The 17,482-nt window shown below is 39.8% G+C and overlaps 1 protein-coding gene across 1 annotated transcript in view; it reads left to right on the top strand.

Moving 5' to 3' along the window:
* The window catches only part of LOC150085066 (uncharacterized), a 94,930-nt gene that overhangs the window by 3,755 nt on the left and 73,693 nt on the right, over nt 1-17,482 (top strand). The window contains exons 2-5 of the mRNA XM_090376453.1: nt 12,228-12,391; nt 12,660-12,749; nt 13,043-13,113; nt 16,389-16,467. Of these exons, the coding sequence (XP_090232579.1) occupies nt 12,228-12,391; nt 12,660-12,749; nt 13,043-13,113; nt 16,389-16,467 (404 nt within the window). The remainder of the gene's footprint in view (nt 1-12,227; nt 12,392-12,659; nt 12,750-13,042; nt 13,114-16,388; nt 16,468-17,482) is intronic.

The following is a 17,482-nucleotide window of genomic DNA, read 5'->3' as shown; positions in this document are numbered from 1 at the left end:
GAAACAATTTGATTATGGCAAGCCTCCAAGAGTTCTTTTAGGTGGTGTTCAAATTCCTTATGTTGCTAAAACTAAGTATTTGGGATTAATCATAGATGACAAACTTTCCTTTTTCCCACATGTTTCACACCTAAATGTAAAAGTAAGACACTTTACAGGCTCCATTGCTAGGATTTCTCGTAAGGAGTGGGGATTGAATAAGAGAGTGTTGTCATTGTATTATAAGACTATTTTTCTCCAGATAGTGGCATATGCGGCTGTTGTTTGGTTTTCTGTGGTAACTAAAACTAGGATTCGATCGAAACTTTTATCGCTTCAGCGCTCTATGTTATTAACTTTATTGAAAGTACCTAGAACAGCGTCTACAAACGCCCTACAGGTAATTGCTGGTACCATGCCATTGGATTTATTTATTGTCTACAGAGGGTTTTTGTACAAATTGAAAAAGGGTACATCAGTAACGTTTTTGGATATTACAATTGATTTGGAGAATAATATTAAAGAAGAAAAACAACGAATATGGAACAAATTAATGGATTTATGGCAGACCAGATGGGAAAGTGGTGATGTTGGAGCTGTGACGAGGAAATATATTCCCCAGGTGAACTATGCATTGGCAAAAACCGTGGCATCTTGGTTTACGCCTTCTATGTACACTTCTTATTTGTTAACAGGACACGGCTCACTTAGGGCCAAATTATATGAGAGAGGGTTGGAGACAGATCCTTTCTGTACATGTGGCGAGCAGGAGACTTGGATGCATGTAATTTTTTTATGTCGGGAGTATGAAGACCAAAGGCGGATTTTGATGGCGCATATTCCTGACTTATCATTTGATACAGTGCATTTGCTTATTGCAAATCGCGACTGTTTTAATTTATTTCAGGAGTTTTCAGCTGCTGTTTTTGCAAGAAGAACTGTTCTCAGAGCCTTTCTTCAGAGGCAAACCTAGTGTCTTAATTGTCTTCATGGAGTTTCACTATTGGTTTCTACATCTGGCTGGCGGCTGGGGTGCTGGACCTGATTCATGGTGTTGGGTCTGGTGCTCTGGTTGGTTGTCTTTTGTGCTGCGATCATGAATACTCCATTCTGGATTCTGCCGTGCTGGATCAGATTCATTGCGTCGGGTCTGGTGGTCTAAAGCGTCTATTATCCATGGCGTACAGTTGGAGATTGCTGGATAGTACCGTTATTGGTTTTAGAGGTTCCAGTGCATGTGAAACAGCAGCTGAGGAAATATTCAGTTGAACTGTGATTTTTGAAGTTTATAGTTGTGCCATCCAGACTATTGAATATTATTGTTGTTTTATTATATATATATATATATATATATTTTTTTTTTTTTTTTCCCTGCTGGCTCCCTGGTATGGGCAACCAGGGGCGCGGGATTGCTGGCACTCACTGGTATTGCACTACCTCCAGTGGGTGCGGGATTTCAAGTGCGAATAGCGCTACAGTAAAATCAGTCTCAAGTAATTTAACATACTTTTTAAGGACTGCTTTGTAAAGACTATATATTCCCAAGTTCTCAAGGTAGATTTGGGCTTATGCCTGGGAGCTACCCTGAATAAGAACACACTTGCACACACACACGAGAGTTTAATGTTTGTCAGAGCATATAATTATATGTAAATATATCTTGTATATAAATCATGTATATACTTTTATGTACATAATGTTGAGACTATATTGTGTGTAATTAATAAATGAATGAAATGAAAAATGGCCCCTAGGGTGGCACAACAACTCCAAGGGTGCCACGTAATTTGGGTTTAAGTTATTTAAACTTATTATTATTTTTAATTTATATATTTATTTCATTATAAAAAGGTATACGGTATCTTTTTAATTTTGTGGTGATCCATAATTGATGTTTATTTAATACCTCTGTATAAAGAATAAAATTATTATATATAAATATAATTTGTATTATGAATTGTAATTTTGCTTATAGTTATATTATTGTAATAACTATCATATAACATATTTTTTTAATGTTATATATATATATATATATATATATATATATATATATATATATATATGCAGAGAGAGAATCGGATCTAACAGGTAGAAAATTGAGTAGGGGTGTCACAAAATAAAATAAATTACGTAGGGGTGCCGTTATTAGAAAAGGTTGAAAACCACTGGCGTATCGTCTCGGCACTATTGAAGCAGTTTGTCTGCGCGGGTATCGCATCCGTAGTTGAGTTAGTCGGTCTCAGGCGTAAATAGCAAGGTTTTTCGTCCAGCAAAACAGGCAAATCGACCAGAGAACATATGCGATTTACAGACACTAATACGGGTTTATGTAATAAATTACGGGTAACCCTAATATAATCATTTGCGCGGGTATCGCTTCTTGGCCTTGAATCGACTGTATTGACCATTCATTTCATCTTTATTCTATCGTACACTACCATACCAAATTTTGTTTTGCTTCATCGCAAGCTTCACGAGTTGCACCACATTTTTACGTGTTCTGTTAATTTTGTCGAGCAGTGTATTACGATGTTGAGGTGTGATGGTTGGGTTTGGGTTCAGAGAATGCCTAGAGAATCCTTCCTACCACAGGCTTCGAACCAAATAAAGTTCTGAGCAGGAACTTCATAGTACAGGGCTTCTCGACGTTCGCACTCGAACCACTGACCATAATATCCGAAACCTCAGTACTGCGCGTGCATTGACGCTTTGACACCTCTATGGTGCTTACAAGGATGGAGATAACGCTAGTACGGTCAACTTCAACTGCTGCTATGGCCACTGCATTTAACTGACCAAAGGTCTTTCACGACAGCTTCGATTAAAAGGTGTCACACACCTTATTAAAATTTCAATTCATTTTATTCCACAATGCATCAGAAGCTAGCGAGGAAATACCAGTTGATCAAAGAAAGTGTACCGTATTAAAAGTACGAACCCCAGTCCGTACTAGAGACCACAACCCACAAGCTGCACTGGGACCGCGCCATAATAACGGACAAGACAATTCCGCACAACAGACCGGACAGAGCCCTTGTTGACAAGAAGGTTGTCATTCGATATACGTACGAATACGTACGTGTCAACGTACGTATTCGTGTCATACGTGTCGGCAATACGTGTCATACGGCAATACGTGTCAACGTATACGTACGTTGGCATTCGAGGTGAGCGGACGCGCTTAGACAGGGCTCCTCAGTTAAGTGGTTTACTTTTGGATTGTGCTTTTAAATATTTGATTTATTTAGATATTGTTGGATTATTTTGTTATAGGTTTTCCTGTAACTGTTTGATTTTAATAATATTATAGATATAAATTTTTAAAGTTACTTTCATTGATATTTATTTAATTTTATAATGGTAGTTACGAGATCTGCCTTAAACACGTCACAGGGTATCGTGACTCACACGGAAATAGCAGATGGCGATTTACGGGTGAGTCATGATTTAATCCGTTGTGGAACCTGTGGAATGTTTTCCAAGGTCGACCTGGTGACTAATCCTACCTCACCTGGGGATTCTTTTCTTTGTGATCGATGTAAGGAGTGCACCGATCTTAAATTACAATTTGGTGCACTGATGGAACAATTTGAATCCCTGAAAAAAACGAGTGCTTGCCCTCGAAAATAATGCTTCTGGGAGCTCGTCAGCGACTCAAAACTCCAGCAATCTACCAAGTGATGCACACCCGATTCGAGCCTCAAAACAGAAAAACCAAGTGCAAACTACCCTGGTTAAAAAGGACATTGTTTTATTAGGAGACTCCATTGTCAGGGAAACGGGGAATATTTTTTGTAATAAAGATAGGTGGAGCAGAACCAGGGTATGTCTGCCGGGAGCAACTATTGATGATGTCACCAACAGATTGTCAGATTTTAAAGGGGGTAAAGAAAATATTATTATTCATGTGGGAACAAATAATATTAAACGTACACGATCTGACGATTTGTTGGAAAAATACAGGACCATGCTGAGGAAATGTCGCGAGCTAGGCCATAATGTCTATGTGTCTGCAATTCTGCCCAGACACGATAGGAGGGATTATATGTTAAGAGCCTTGTGGATTAACTCAAGACTTGAAGGAATCTGCAAGGCTTTAGGGGGTAAATTTCTATCAGCATGGCCCACACTTGTAGGTAGAAGGAATTTGTTTTGTAGAGACGGGATACACTTAAACAAAGGTGGTGCAAACGTTTTTGCCAGTATTATTGAGGATACCTTAAAGGCTCAGGGAAACTGCTAGTTAGGGGGGATGTGGGTAATACTGACACGCGTTTATCTGATAATATTGGTCAATGTAACTCTTGCACATACCTTAAGAGTTCTTATCTGTTACCCCAACTCGACGTATTATCTAGATGTTCTGGGGGCAAAGACGTTTCACGTGAGCGGGTAGCTAATATCAGGGAAGAGAGCCTAAAAAACTTCAAGGGTTGTGTTAGGGTTGTTAAATATACAAGAACAGTAAATCTTAATTGTTTATACAGTAACGTTAGAAGTGTCGTCAATAAAATGAGCGAATTCGAACTGCTGGTTAAAACAAGTAACGCGGACATAATAGGGCTTACAGAGACGTGGTGCCACCCGGAAATTGGGGATGATGAGTTTCAGTACGGCTTGTATAATGTATTTAGGAAGGATAGAGTAGATAGAAGGGGAGGTGGGGTAATGCTTCTTATCAGAAGCAGCCTGAGTGCGACGATAGCTTTCCCGGATTCAGACATTTCACATGCTAGTATAGAGTCTGTATGGTGTGAGATAGTTGGAAAGAAAGGTACAATGCGAGTAGGAGTAATCTATAGACCAGGTGATTGTGAAGACTATGACAAAAGCCTCTACATGCAAATGGAATGGGCAAGTAAGCGTCAATGTCTTATTATGGGTGATTTCAATTTGCCTCTAATTGATTGGAGTAAATGGGAAGGAAACTCGACATGGGGAACAAAATTTTTAAATCAACTAGATGACTGTTATTTGTATCAACATGTCAGGGAAAGTACTAGAGAAAAGAATATCCTAGACCTCATCATCACACATGAATCAGATGACATAACAGGGCTGACAGTAGAGGAACCAGTAGCAGGAAGTGATCATGGAGTTCTACGGTGGATGATGACGAGAGAGGTAGCAGAAGTAAAAGGCAAAGGAATGGGTTTTAATTTCAGAAAAGGAAATTATGATGCCTTAAGGTACTACATGGCCTCTATTAACTGGGTAGATATCGCGCAGAGAATGAATACAATTGAACTGTGGTACGCTTTTAAAACATTAATCACAGATGCCTTGAATGCGTATATACCATTAAAAAAATACTCCACGAGAAGGGTTCCAAGTTGGATGAATAGTGAAGTTGCCACATTACTTGAGCAGAAAAAGGTGGCATGGAAAGGTTACAGAGCAATAAAAAGTACTGAACCCTATAACAGCTACAAGGTGATGTGTAATAGAGCCACAGAAAAGGTTCGACAGGCAAAGGCAATTTATGAGAAATCACTAGCAAACAGAGCAAAGAGGGGGGATAAAGAATTCTTCACATATATAAATGCCAAGAAGAGCAGGACAAACCAGATCGGACCTTTACGTAAGGGAAAGGGGATAGTAATAAATACACCAGCTGCGGTTGCAGATGAACTCAACAGTTATTTTGCATCGATATTTACGAATGAAAAGCCTTTTGTGGCAATGGGAAATTGTGGGAGCGAAGTTACAAAATATGTAATTAATGATATTGAAATTTCGCAAGATTATTTAATGAAAAAACTTTCAAGCCTACAGACCAGTAAGGCTCCTGGAGTTGATGGAATATACCCTATAATCTTGAGAGAGGCGGCAAACGAGTGCATTGAACCACTGAGGCTGGTTATGCGAGCATCACTAGACTCTGGGGAGATTCCCTTGGATTGGAAAAGTGCAAATGTATCTCCCATACATAAGGGTGGCTCTAAAAGTGAAGTGGGAAATTATCGACCTGTCAGTCTGACTTCAGTAGTAGGGAAAATCATGGAGGCAATGATCAAGGGTGGAATTCAGGATCATTTGGATCGAATTGAAATTCTCAAGGATACTCAGCATGGTTTTGTAAAGAGAAAATCATGTTTAACAAATCTGGTTCGCTATTTCGAAAGGGTCACTCACGAGCTGGATTTAGGGAATAATTTCGACATTGTTTATTTAGATTTCAGCAAAGCTTTTGACTCAGTCCCACATGAGCGGTTGCTTTATAAGCTAGAACAGGTTGGAATCACTGGGAAAATCCTTAGATGGATAGAAGGATGGCTTCAGGGCAGGAGGCAGAGGGTTGTGATAAATGTCTATTCCTCAGATTGGGTTGATGTAAGAAGTGGGGTTCACCAAGGATCAGTATTAGGACCACTGTTGTTTTTAATTTTCATAAACGACATTGATGAAGGGATAGAGGGCGTGATGTCTAAATTTGCAGATGATGTTAAAATTGGTAGAGTAGTTAATGATCACTGTCAAGCTGAGCTTCTTCAGAGAGACCTAGATAGACTTCAAGAATGGTCAGAAAAATGGCAGCTGTGCTTTAATCCAACAAAGTGTAAGGTATTACACCTGGGAAACAGTAATCGCAAAATAACTTATTCACTTGGTGGAGTTCAACTAAACCCAGTACTGGAGGAAAGGGACTTGGGTGTTACGATACGGTCAGATATGAAATTCTCTGAGCATTGTAAACAGGTTGCAAGGAAGGCCCATGGTGTCCTATCGATGATTTATCGAACTTTTGCAAGTAGAGATAGGGACGTGATAATCCCATTATATAAGGCTTATGTTAGACCATACTTGGAATAATGTGTTCAAGTATGGAGACCGCACCTAAAGAAAGACATCGAGCTTCTTGAAAGGGTGCAAAGAAGGGTAACTCGCCTGGTGAGATCGGCAAAAGGGCGTCCTTATGAAGAAAGACTTCGAATATGTGGGTTGCAGAGTTTGGAAACTAGACACCTTAGAGGAGATTTGATTGAGGTGTTTAAGGCTCTGAGAGGCATCAGTAAAATGAATGAGGACAAAATTTTCAAGATTATAAATGATGCTAGAACTAGGGGACATAAATTCAAGTTACGGGGGGAAATGTTTAGATTGGACTGCAGGAAGTTTTATTTTAGCCAGCGAGTTATAAATTATTGGAATAAGTTGCCTTCATGGGTGGTAGAGGCCGACAGTTTGGGGAAATTCAAAGGTCATCTGGATGGTACTTTCGGGTAAGGGAAGCGCATAGGATGATAGGATTAATTTCCTTTTTATTAATTTTTTATTTCATTTTATTATTTTTATTTATTTATTAATTATTATTATTTATTTATTTATTAATTATTATTATTTATTTATTTATTAATTATTATTATTTATTTATTTATTTAATTTATGTTTATATCATTGTTTTGTTCGGATTTTTTTTTTTTTTTTTTTTTTTTTTTTTTGGCTGGTGCAGCATAAGCCATAGGCTTTCTTGCACCATACGGCCGTTACTAATACTAATACTAATGCTAAAGGAAAACGCTACCTATTTGATCGACATAGTGATGTCCAGCACTGGCAACTTCCAGAAAACCCACTAGGAAAAGATAGGACGTACACGGACCTAACACAGGAGATCAAATTTCTGCGCCTCATAGCAGATGGGGATATCAGTTTAAGTCGATATCAGGGGCTATACATAACAGAACAAGTTCGGCCAGCGAACGTGCCCTGTAATTGCGATCCTAAGCGAATTTCTGGTGGTCTGCTCTGATCATTAGCATGGTTTGTATTACGGGAAGTACTTGACCGGGTAGAAATCTGTCACCGATCATCAGCCTGTTCCGCTGTTGCTGAACAGTCTGAAGAGGAATGGCTCTTAGGGAAGGAGGTGGCACATGCCAATGGCATATGTGCCAGAAGTCAGGGGAGTTGGTTTTGTCAACCACATTTTGATAGTGGTCGCAGTTCTTCTCATGCGGATTATTTGAGGCAGCCGTGGGATTTGAAGTTGATCGGCCATGCCGGTGGTCCTCTGTTGGGGGAGGCGATGTTTGGGGATTGTCCACTTCAGTATCCAGTATTCGCTGGCGAGGATGGGCTTCATGAGAGAAGGTACCAATGAGGCCCATATTTCAGAGGCATACAGAAAAGTAGGATACACAACGGTATGCAGATATATGATCGTAGTTTTTGCATCCGTATTATGGAGATGTTGATGGGCAATCCAGCGCATTAGGCTTATCTCGTAGAACAGATTCGATGTGACAGTTTAACCTAAGATTTAGGTCGAAAGTTACACCCAGATCGTTGTGTTTATTCACACTTGGAATAACTGCGCCCTCCATTGAGGGTGTGTCCTCGTGGGTAGCACAGTTGGCAAAATCGCCGTCCTTCCCACACCGGGTGGAAAAGACCTGGGTTCGAGTCCCGAAGCTGACGAGCGGAATTTTTATGTGACTTTTTCACAACGTGGCTGAGTTAGTCGGTCTCAGGCGAGGGTAGCATGTTTTGGTTTTTTCTCCCGGAAACTCGGGTTTTTCGTCCAGCAAGCTGCAAATCGCCCACAGAGCACACAATTTACAGACAGTATACACGGAGCAAAATGGCCATTTTAGGAATATTAGTTGCTAATGCTCGTAAAAAAAAAAAAAAAAAAAAAAATTGAGGGTGTATGAGTGTGGGAGACCGCTTCAGAGAGAAAATCATAATTACAGATTTTTGGGGGTTCAGTTTAAGATCGAAATGGTTGAGAGAGAGAGAGAGCTATGATCTTGTTACAGATTCCTATTGCAATCACTCCTCTGTCGGCTGATGGCGGTATTTCCGTTAAGTGCTTTATATCGTCGGCGTAGGTAATTACATCATCTCTTCTTCCCCGTCCTTGAAGTATTATAATACAATTCTTCAAGCGAAAACCACAAACTGATCGTTCTGAAGTTCTGATTGTAAAATTGTAAGAATTCTACCCCAGCTTTTATTCTTAGCAACAAATTGAATCCGCCTTAGGATAGACACACAATGAGCATACGAAAGGTTCTGAGAGGATTGTTTTTCACTTCTTGTTGCAGCTTCAATTGCCAAAGCACTATTAAAATTCAGCTCGAAAATCATATTGGTTAATGGACGCAAGTCCACTAACCATTATGAGTTTTAATAGACGAGAGATGATCATTTAATTCGCGGGCTGGTGCACGATTTTATGTTTACCGCGCGAACTTTCCATAACTGCCGCTAGAGGCGCTCTCCCTGATCGCTACTCTGTGTGCACATGCCAGTACTTGTCGAGCTAGTGTTGCGGGAAGAGAATTTTTTTAGCCACGTGTCACGGACGATCGTTTTGAGGCAAGTATCATGTCGGACATACAGATTGAACAGCGATATGTGATTCGTTATTGTGTTAGACGAGGCTTAAATTCATGGGAAACAGTTAACGAGATGAAGGAAGCGTATGGTAATAAGTATCTTGGTTGGATGGCCATTTTCCGGTGTGAAGTGGTTTCCCCGTCCAGATAATGCCAGGTGCCGAGGTTCTTCCACATCCTCGTATTTACCGGACTTAGACCCGTGTGACCGGGGTTCAAGCCCGTGACTACTAAATACGATAAATATTTGTATTGGCGATTTATTGTAAACTCTAATGACTTGGTTGCCGTGCCGGAGTATAAACAGAAAATTTAATTCCTTCCTGCTTCCACGTCAGAAGAAACCTCTAAAAGGCAAAGAATTTCGGGCCGACATAACAATGCTCGCGGAGCCACAACGGAATCACTTCGCAGTCTTTCGAAAAATTGCTTTCAAGAAGCATTTAATGCGTGGGTTCAACGGTGGCGAAAGTGTGTAAACTTCAAGGGAGAGTATTTCGAGAAGGAGAAATCCACAGAAGATTCAGATGATGATAATTAATATAAGACCTTGCACCAGTCCGCGAATTAAATGATCACATTTCGTATTTATAATATGGTTAGGTGGGCTTGCTTCCACCAATTATAAACACAAAAATGTCGTAATATTATGGAAATTTCTCAAGAATTTAAAATTTTACTAAAACAGTTATAAGACACAGGGTGTGCATACTTTTACTAGAGTTACAGTTGCTCTTTGCTTACATCCAGAAAAAAACTATTGGTGGAAACGTTTGTCAATTCTCCTCTTTCTTCTTTCCATGGGTCTCTTGCAATGTATCTTTTTCTCTATTGCCTGCATTGACGAGCTTAACAGATCGCCCTTACACTATTTCTAGCGCATTTTTTTCCTTGTCTTCTTTGGAATAAATCCAAAAATTCTATAGAATCTCCATACGAAAGAGTCAACTATTTATATGACGTGGAAAGCCCTATAATTCAGTCTGTATCTAATAATGGAGACAAATCTCTAATCGGCAGTTATTGTTCTATTACCATTCAGATACTGATTAGCCAGAAAGTTCGTAAACAAACTTTAAAATCTCGGGAAACTGGATTTGCACAAATTGTCCCAAGTTTGGACATTATGATATACGATATTCGGCCAAAACCCTACAACCCTTATGTAATTCTAATGCAGCCTGTTTATTAAGAGATGGATCTTGCAGCAGTCACCTTCAAATCATCTAAACTGTCTCTCTATAAGTACGGAAGACTCGAAATTCGTCGTGGGAAGTGGAAGGTTGAAACCAGATGTCGATGTTTTCGGATTTTTATTTTTTCTTTCTGACTTTTAAAGTCTCCGTGAAAGGCTGTTTTGAATCGATGCAGAACTGGACAGATAGGGGGCACTACATAACGAGATTCTACGAAAGTGACTTACTTAATTGGAGCAGCATGAAGCTAGTCGTAAAACTATCCGGATGTGGGAAATAGAGCGAGGAATAGAGTACTTTAGATGAGTGGAATATTCGATTAATGGACAGACTAATAACTGTTGGTGGTATTTTTCAGGTCACTGCTGTTTCTCGAAGTTACTCCTAGGCTAGGCCATATCCAATATTTTTGCAAGGGTGTAACTGGCCCGCTTAAAAACAAACACATAGTTGTCGTGGCAGCGATAATCAGTAAATATTAATAGCTTTAAAATTATTAATATTTATTTTTACTTGAAAAGAGGCTTCTAATGAGTAACGATTTCCGCCAATAGTAGTTTTTGTTGAAATTCACAGATGCGCCACCTACTCTTTTTTTTTTTTTTTTTTTTTAAGAATTACATCTAAATTAATACCTGTTACTGCTATAATAATCAGCTAGTGCTAAGCTTACTGCGGTTACTGTGAATCTGAAAAATCAGTTCTTTACAGTTAATCACCATTCTGTAGACTGGCGAACTGTTGACGCTTGCGCAGATTTCAAATAAATAAATACAGATTTAAATCTAAGAAATTAGTTTAAATTAGTTTTAATCGAGTTAAATCTAAGAAATTAGTTTAAAATTCCTTTATGAATATGTTTGTCCTCGCGGTTAACACAGTGGCAATCACTGTATTCCCCACACCGGGTATTAAAGGTCCAAGTTGAAATGACTCCAGAAACTTTTATGGGCTTTTTTTTTTTCACTCCATTACCAAGTCGAATCAGGCGAAGAAAGCAAGATTTTTCTCTCCCGGATAATCTGGTTTTTTTGTCTGTCAAAAGAGGCAAACCGACCGGAGAACACACGTTATTTATAGGCATGATAATATGGTCGATGAGGTTGTTTTCTAGTAAGTCAAATATGGTAGGTTTTTTAATGGATATATTTCTTATTGGTAAAATAAGAACATAGATAAAATAAGAAGTGTATTTTTCCTCTTTTTTTTTTATTTTTAACATGCACAAATTCAGTTCAAAAATATTTATATCCGAACGGTTCTAAAATTGAATCTTCGTTTTCAATATCCAGTGCCAAACCAGTGACGAAACTACAAACTCTGGGTTCCCCCTCTCTAGATTTCCGAATTGGCCACGTGTTCTTTAATAATCATATCAAAATAGAAAACAGCCGTCGAACCCCACCCTCCCCCCTTCACAAAGCGACAGCTCGGGAACACTTGTGCAGACGAACTACAAAATGGCCCAATATGGCCAAAATTCTGCATACGCTCAGTACTTGTCATTATAGCTTTTCACACAAGCTGCTCTTTATTTCATAATTAGCACGACAGTATTATCGAAATCGCAAGAGTGTAATGAGCTTTCTAAACTATTTGAAGATAAACGTTCCGGATAACCTCAGCTAATTGCTATTTAATATTTGTGTACCGAAATCTCCTTACGTTACGAAATTCATTGCTTAATTTTTGTCATCAATAAGAGAAATCTGTCTGCCTTTTAATCCCCTTTTCCAATGCTAATTTCGTTGCAGAGTATCGTATTCTGGGAAAGAAAGGCGAGGGCAGCTTTGCCGAGGTCCTGGCGTGTGAAAACCTAAGAGATGGTCGAATATACGCATGTAAGAGGCTCAAGAAACACTTTGGAAGGTATGACTGTAACAGTTGATAAAATTTCATCTTTAATATGTAAACGATTGAAAGTATGGCGGCTTAACTGTCTCTTTAGTTTGTTTCTAATCAAGGGAGATTGTTTCCCTTTCTCCATATAATTATTACTATCCGGCAGCACTGCTTGGCTGTGCACAAGTGCGCCCTCTACAGGGGTACTGGACATATTCATACACCTATATGTCGCCTCTGCATAACATAAGACAATGGAGTAACGATATTTAATTTCTCGTACTTTGTTTTTCAGTGTCGATCAGGCATTACGTTTATCTGAAGTAAGAGCCCTGCGTCGGCTTGGGCCCCATACTAATGTCGTCCAGCTGCACGATATCATCTAGTAAGTATCTCGTCTTATCAGGATCGTCTATTGCGCAGCATGTTTTTATAACGTATTATCAAAATGGTGTAAGCGTGTGCTCATTCTCTTCTTTTGTTATTATTTTAAACCGGTTCATCAGCAGGAAGTTTTCTATGGATGAGCAAACCAAAAATAACGTCATTAAAAAGCCTAAAAGTCATTTTTTTTAACTTTATGTAATTAAATTGATTATTAGTGGATTATCAAATTAACAAAATATTTTATTCGATCGGTAACGCATCTTTTGAATGCTTTTTCCTTTCTTCTTACAGCGACAAGCGTTCTGGCAGGCTGGCTTTGATCTTCGAACTAATGGACATCAACATGCACGAACTGTTAAAAGGTACGCTATTCCCTTATGTTTTGTAAATATTTTTAACGCCCACCTTCGTGGTATTCTTGTAAACTTGAGTGCGATGACCTTTCCGCTGCTACGAAATGTCAAACGATGTAAACATCCCTTTGGCACTCCCACTGGGAACTAGAATTTATCAACGTGACAGGATTTAGAATTAGATGAGTCGGCTTCGTTCTGCTTATAAAAGAACAAAATACAGATCAGCTAATATCATAAATGGCTGCCGTGTTTTCACTTTTATAATAAATTACTCAGACGCCAAAATGGAACAGACGTTAGGACACGTTAAATTCTGCACTTTTCGAGTTTGATTCTGGCACAGCAGATGAAAACTAGAAACCAATAGACTGGCGGTTTTAAATGGAAAATAAATGAAATATATGAATTTAGAGTTTAATATATTGTTCGTGTTAGGAGCTAGCGATACAGTTAAGCATTATTAACAACCATTTAATGAAACTATGAGCGTGGAAAATGCTGTCCAAGGAAGAATTAACAATTACAAGGCTGCATAGACTGTTGACGGTTTCATCTGGGAACTCGTTTTTTAACCCTCAAGCAGTTAACCACCGACACATTTTTCACCAACACTACCACGGGTGTACACTGAAAGGACAGAATTAATGGGATGCCTGGTTCCTGGGCAACGCGACGCTGTCGTCCCTCTCGCTAATGGACGAACCCACTGCTTGGCAGGTATATAGGTATATATGAGTTAACCAACCAACTTTGAAAGAGGAATGATAGTGGGTGCCCGACGCATGGGCCACTCTACCGCGGAGTTGGTACAGAAATTGCAAAGTCTCTGTTCGACAGTATCAAGGGTGTATCGGTAATGCGCCATTTCAGGAATAACATCTCATCGTGAACAGTGCTGTGGGCGGAAAAGATGGTGGATGAACGAGGCTGTCTGTCTCGCATTGTTTCAGCCAACCGGAGAGCGACAGTGGCACAAATCACCACCGACTTCAACGAGGGAAGTGACAGAAACGTCTCCACCGAGACCATCAGGCGATCATTAGTCGCAATGGGACCCAGCAGAATCCCCTTGCTAACACCACGACACAGGACTCTACGCCTCAACTGGGCGAAAGAACATCGGCACTGGACTTTGGATGATTGTAGACGGGTCTTCTGGTCCGATGAATCCCGTTTCCAGTTGTTTCGAGCGGACAGGAGGGTGCGTTTCTGGTGAAAACCGCACAACGCTATGCATCAGTCATGTCAATAAGGAACTGTTCAGGCAGGTGGACGGTCGGTAATGGTCTTGGTGGTTTCTTCTGGAAACAAGTTTCCAGAAGAACCCACCAAGAGTTTATGCAGCCTTGTAATGTTAACATCCTTGGCGTACATTACATTGCGATAAAGGAATCGACAGAAAAGGGGTGCCCTCATGTGCAGCACAGCGGTTATAAATACCGTCCTCCCTACATCAGGTGGAAAAAACCTGGTCTCCAATCCTGTCAGCGATGTGAGGAACTTTAATTGGACTTTTTTAAATCCGTGGGCAAGTTAGTCGGTGTCAGGCGTGGACAGTAAGGCTTTTTCGTCCAGCATACCGACCAGAGGACACACGCAATTAATGGATATAACACATGGGTGGATGAGGTTGTTTTCGGGTACCCCCAATATGAAAATTTTTTTTTTATTTTACCGGAAGGCGATACAGTGTATCGCCTTCCGATAAAATAAAATAAAATACTTTGGAGTAGCACTATATATGGATTTGATTCCCGGAGAGGAAATAATAATTGCAAAATCGCCTTGGGAACATACGTGTACAGACATATATAGAATGGTGCATTATGGCTCAAATCGCTGATGGCTGAAACCCAACAACAGGGAGTTAATAACTGAATGAAGAGAAAATTTTCACGGTTATAAATGATCCAAAACTGGGGCCATAAATTCAGTTTATAAGGGGAAGAGCTTTAGGCTGGACTGCAGTAAGGGTTTTTGACCGTTTCATTTTTTGTTCCATTTATTGGAATAAGTTTCATCCATTCAACAAAGTAAAAGAACGAGCTGAAGTTTAAAGACCTGATTGATGGGTACCTACTGGAGAAAGAAATACTGCATAGTACATTAGTAGTACCTTTTATTTCACCGTGTGGGAAAAGGCCACGGTTCGAATCTTGTCAATGGCGTGGGTAAGTTTTATGGACTTTTTTCACGCGATGGCTGTGTGTCGGACGAGGGTAGCATCGATCTTTCCCAGTCCAGAAAACACGCAATGAATCCGTAATGAGCATGTTCTGTGTACTGTTGTTGTTGTATGGTTTTAGACGCATAATCGACTTGGGCAATATTTCTCCGTATATATTATATCTATAAATTGCGGGAGTTCTGTGGTTGATTTGCCTTTTGCTGAACAAATCCCGGTTTCCGGTAAAAATAAAAAATAAAAAGTCATCCACGCCTAGTTCAATCACTTTGTGAAAAACACCCATAAAAGTTCCTCGCGTCATTGGCCGGATTCGAACTCTGGTATTTCTACCTTGTGTGGAGAGGGACGGCGATGCTACCAACTGTGCTACCCACGAGGAAACCCCTTTTCTGTCGACTCTTGTATCGCCATGTAATGTATGATAAAGCATTACTTGAGACTGTAAACCCTTGGCTTTATGGCCGTGAAGGGCAATAAAGATTCTCTCTCTCTCTCTCTCTCTCTCTCTTGGACCCTTAATGAGAACTAGATCGACGATATTTGGTCCCGTTGTCTTCTCTAACGTGTTGAAATAAACAGCTGTCATGTAGTTTATTAAAGAATCCGAAATCCCCCCCCCCCATCAGGTTCTCCTGAACCCTCAACTCTACGCTGTGGCATCATAAAAGACACTTGAACCTCACATATTCAAGTGAGTTCCATCCTTACAAAATAAATTCCTTTTTACTATGCGCTGATTGTTTGGTTTTTTTATTTCCCCCTCGAAGCAGTTAAGGCAATGACGTGTCAGTGTATAATATCTATAAATTGCGCATTTTATGGTCTGTTTTCTTTTTTTTTTTTTCTGATATAAAATCCTGAGTTCTTGAGCGAAAACAGTGCAGCCCTCGTCCGAGATGCCGAGTAACTCAGCCAGAGTGATAAAAATTCCTCCCGTCTTGACAAGATTCTTGAGCCAACCCTGATGACGCCTCATGGCCTTAGTTGACTGGGCGATTATTATAAACGACCTTAATTGATTCCATGCTTGCCTTAGACTTTAGTTCTGCTTACGTGGAATAGTAATCGGTGTATTTTGTTTATTTTTTTCCAGCACGCAAACGACCTCTTCCAGAATTCAGAGTGAAGAATTACATGAACCAGCTGCTCAAATCTTTGGACCACATTCATAGGTAAGTAGCTATTGAGTAGTTTGAAATAATAATTAGTTTACGTAACCTTTCCCAAGAGGAAAGGTTATTATTTTTCAAGAATAATGCTTGTATCAGAATTTCAACCCTAATTACGTCAGCAGTGTCGAAAATCCCATTGCAAAAATCTGTGCCCTCTTGGGTAGCACAGTTGGTATTATCACAGACCACCACACAACCGGTAGAAAAAAACCCGAGTTCGAATCCCATAAATGACACGAGCAATTTTTATGGGTCTTTTTCACATTATGGCTGAGTTGGTCTCAAGCGTGGGTAACGTGGTTTTTCGTCCATCAAATAAAATATCGATAACACAACAGACGTAATTTATAGATATATTATATACGGCTCAAAATGACCTAAGTTGCTAATAAGCCTAAAATCCTACGACAACAACAACAGGAAAAGAAAATCTGAGAAGTTTTTTAAACAAAGTACTTGAAGCATCTGCAACAAATAGGAACAGATCCCTCTTTCTGATATAGCAGTTATTTCTAAATTTCGTGTGTTCTATGGTCGGTTTTCTGTTTTGCTGGACGAAAAACCGAATTCCCGAGAGAAAAAACCATAGTACCATTGCCTGAGACCGACTAACTCAGTCATGTTGAGAAAAAGGCCCATAACGTTCCTCACGTCATCGATGGAACTCGAACTCAGGTGTTTTCCACCAGGTGTCGGGAGGACGGCGATTCTACCAACTATGCTACCCACGAGGGCGGAAAACAACGTTGAAAACCGAATAGGCAGCACTCTAGTGAAGAAAGTTTCCTCCCACACAGAACAGGGCCTTACGTGGAACAAAGGTTTAACCTTTGGAAGACCTTTTATTACATAAAAGCCAAGGCGTATGCAGCCATGTGGCGATTATGCAAGACCTAGTGGGGGCAAAGAACCCTAGACTAATGATACAATACATCCAAAGATGCCTCTTTTATATGCCTCCATTGGGCTCCACAAACACTGCTTAGCAGATACTGGATCCTGACTTTGGACAACC

This window comes from Mastigoproctus giganteus, chromosome 6 (genome assembly GCF_048544385.1).
Source record: "Mastigoproctus giganteus isolate SK-2022 chromosome 6, ASM4854438v1, whole genome shotgun sequence".
Taxonomy (NCBI): Eukaryota; Metazoa; Arthropoda; class Arachnida; order Uropygi; family Thelyphonidae; genus Mastigoproctus; species Mastigoproctus giganteus.
Note: the sequence above shows the minus strand (reverse complement) of the source record. Positions and strands in the feature narration are given on the sequence as shown.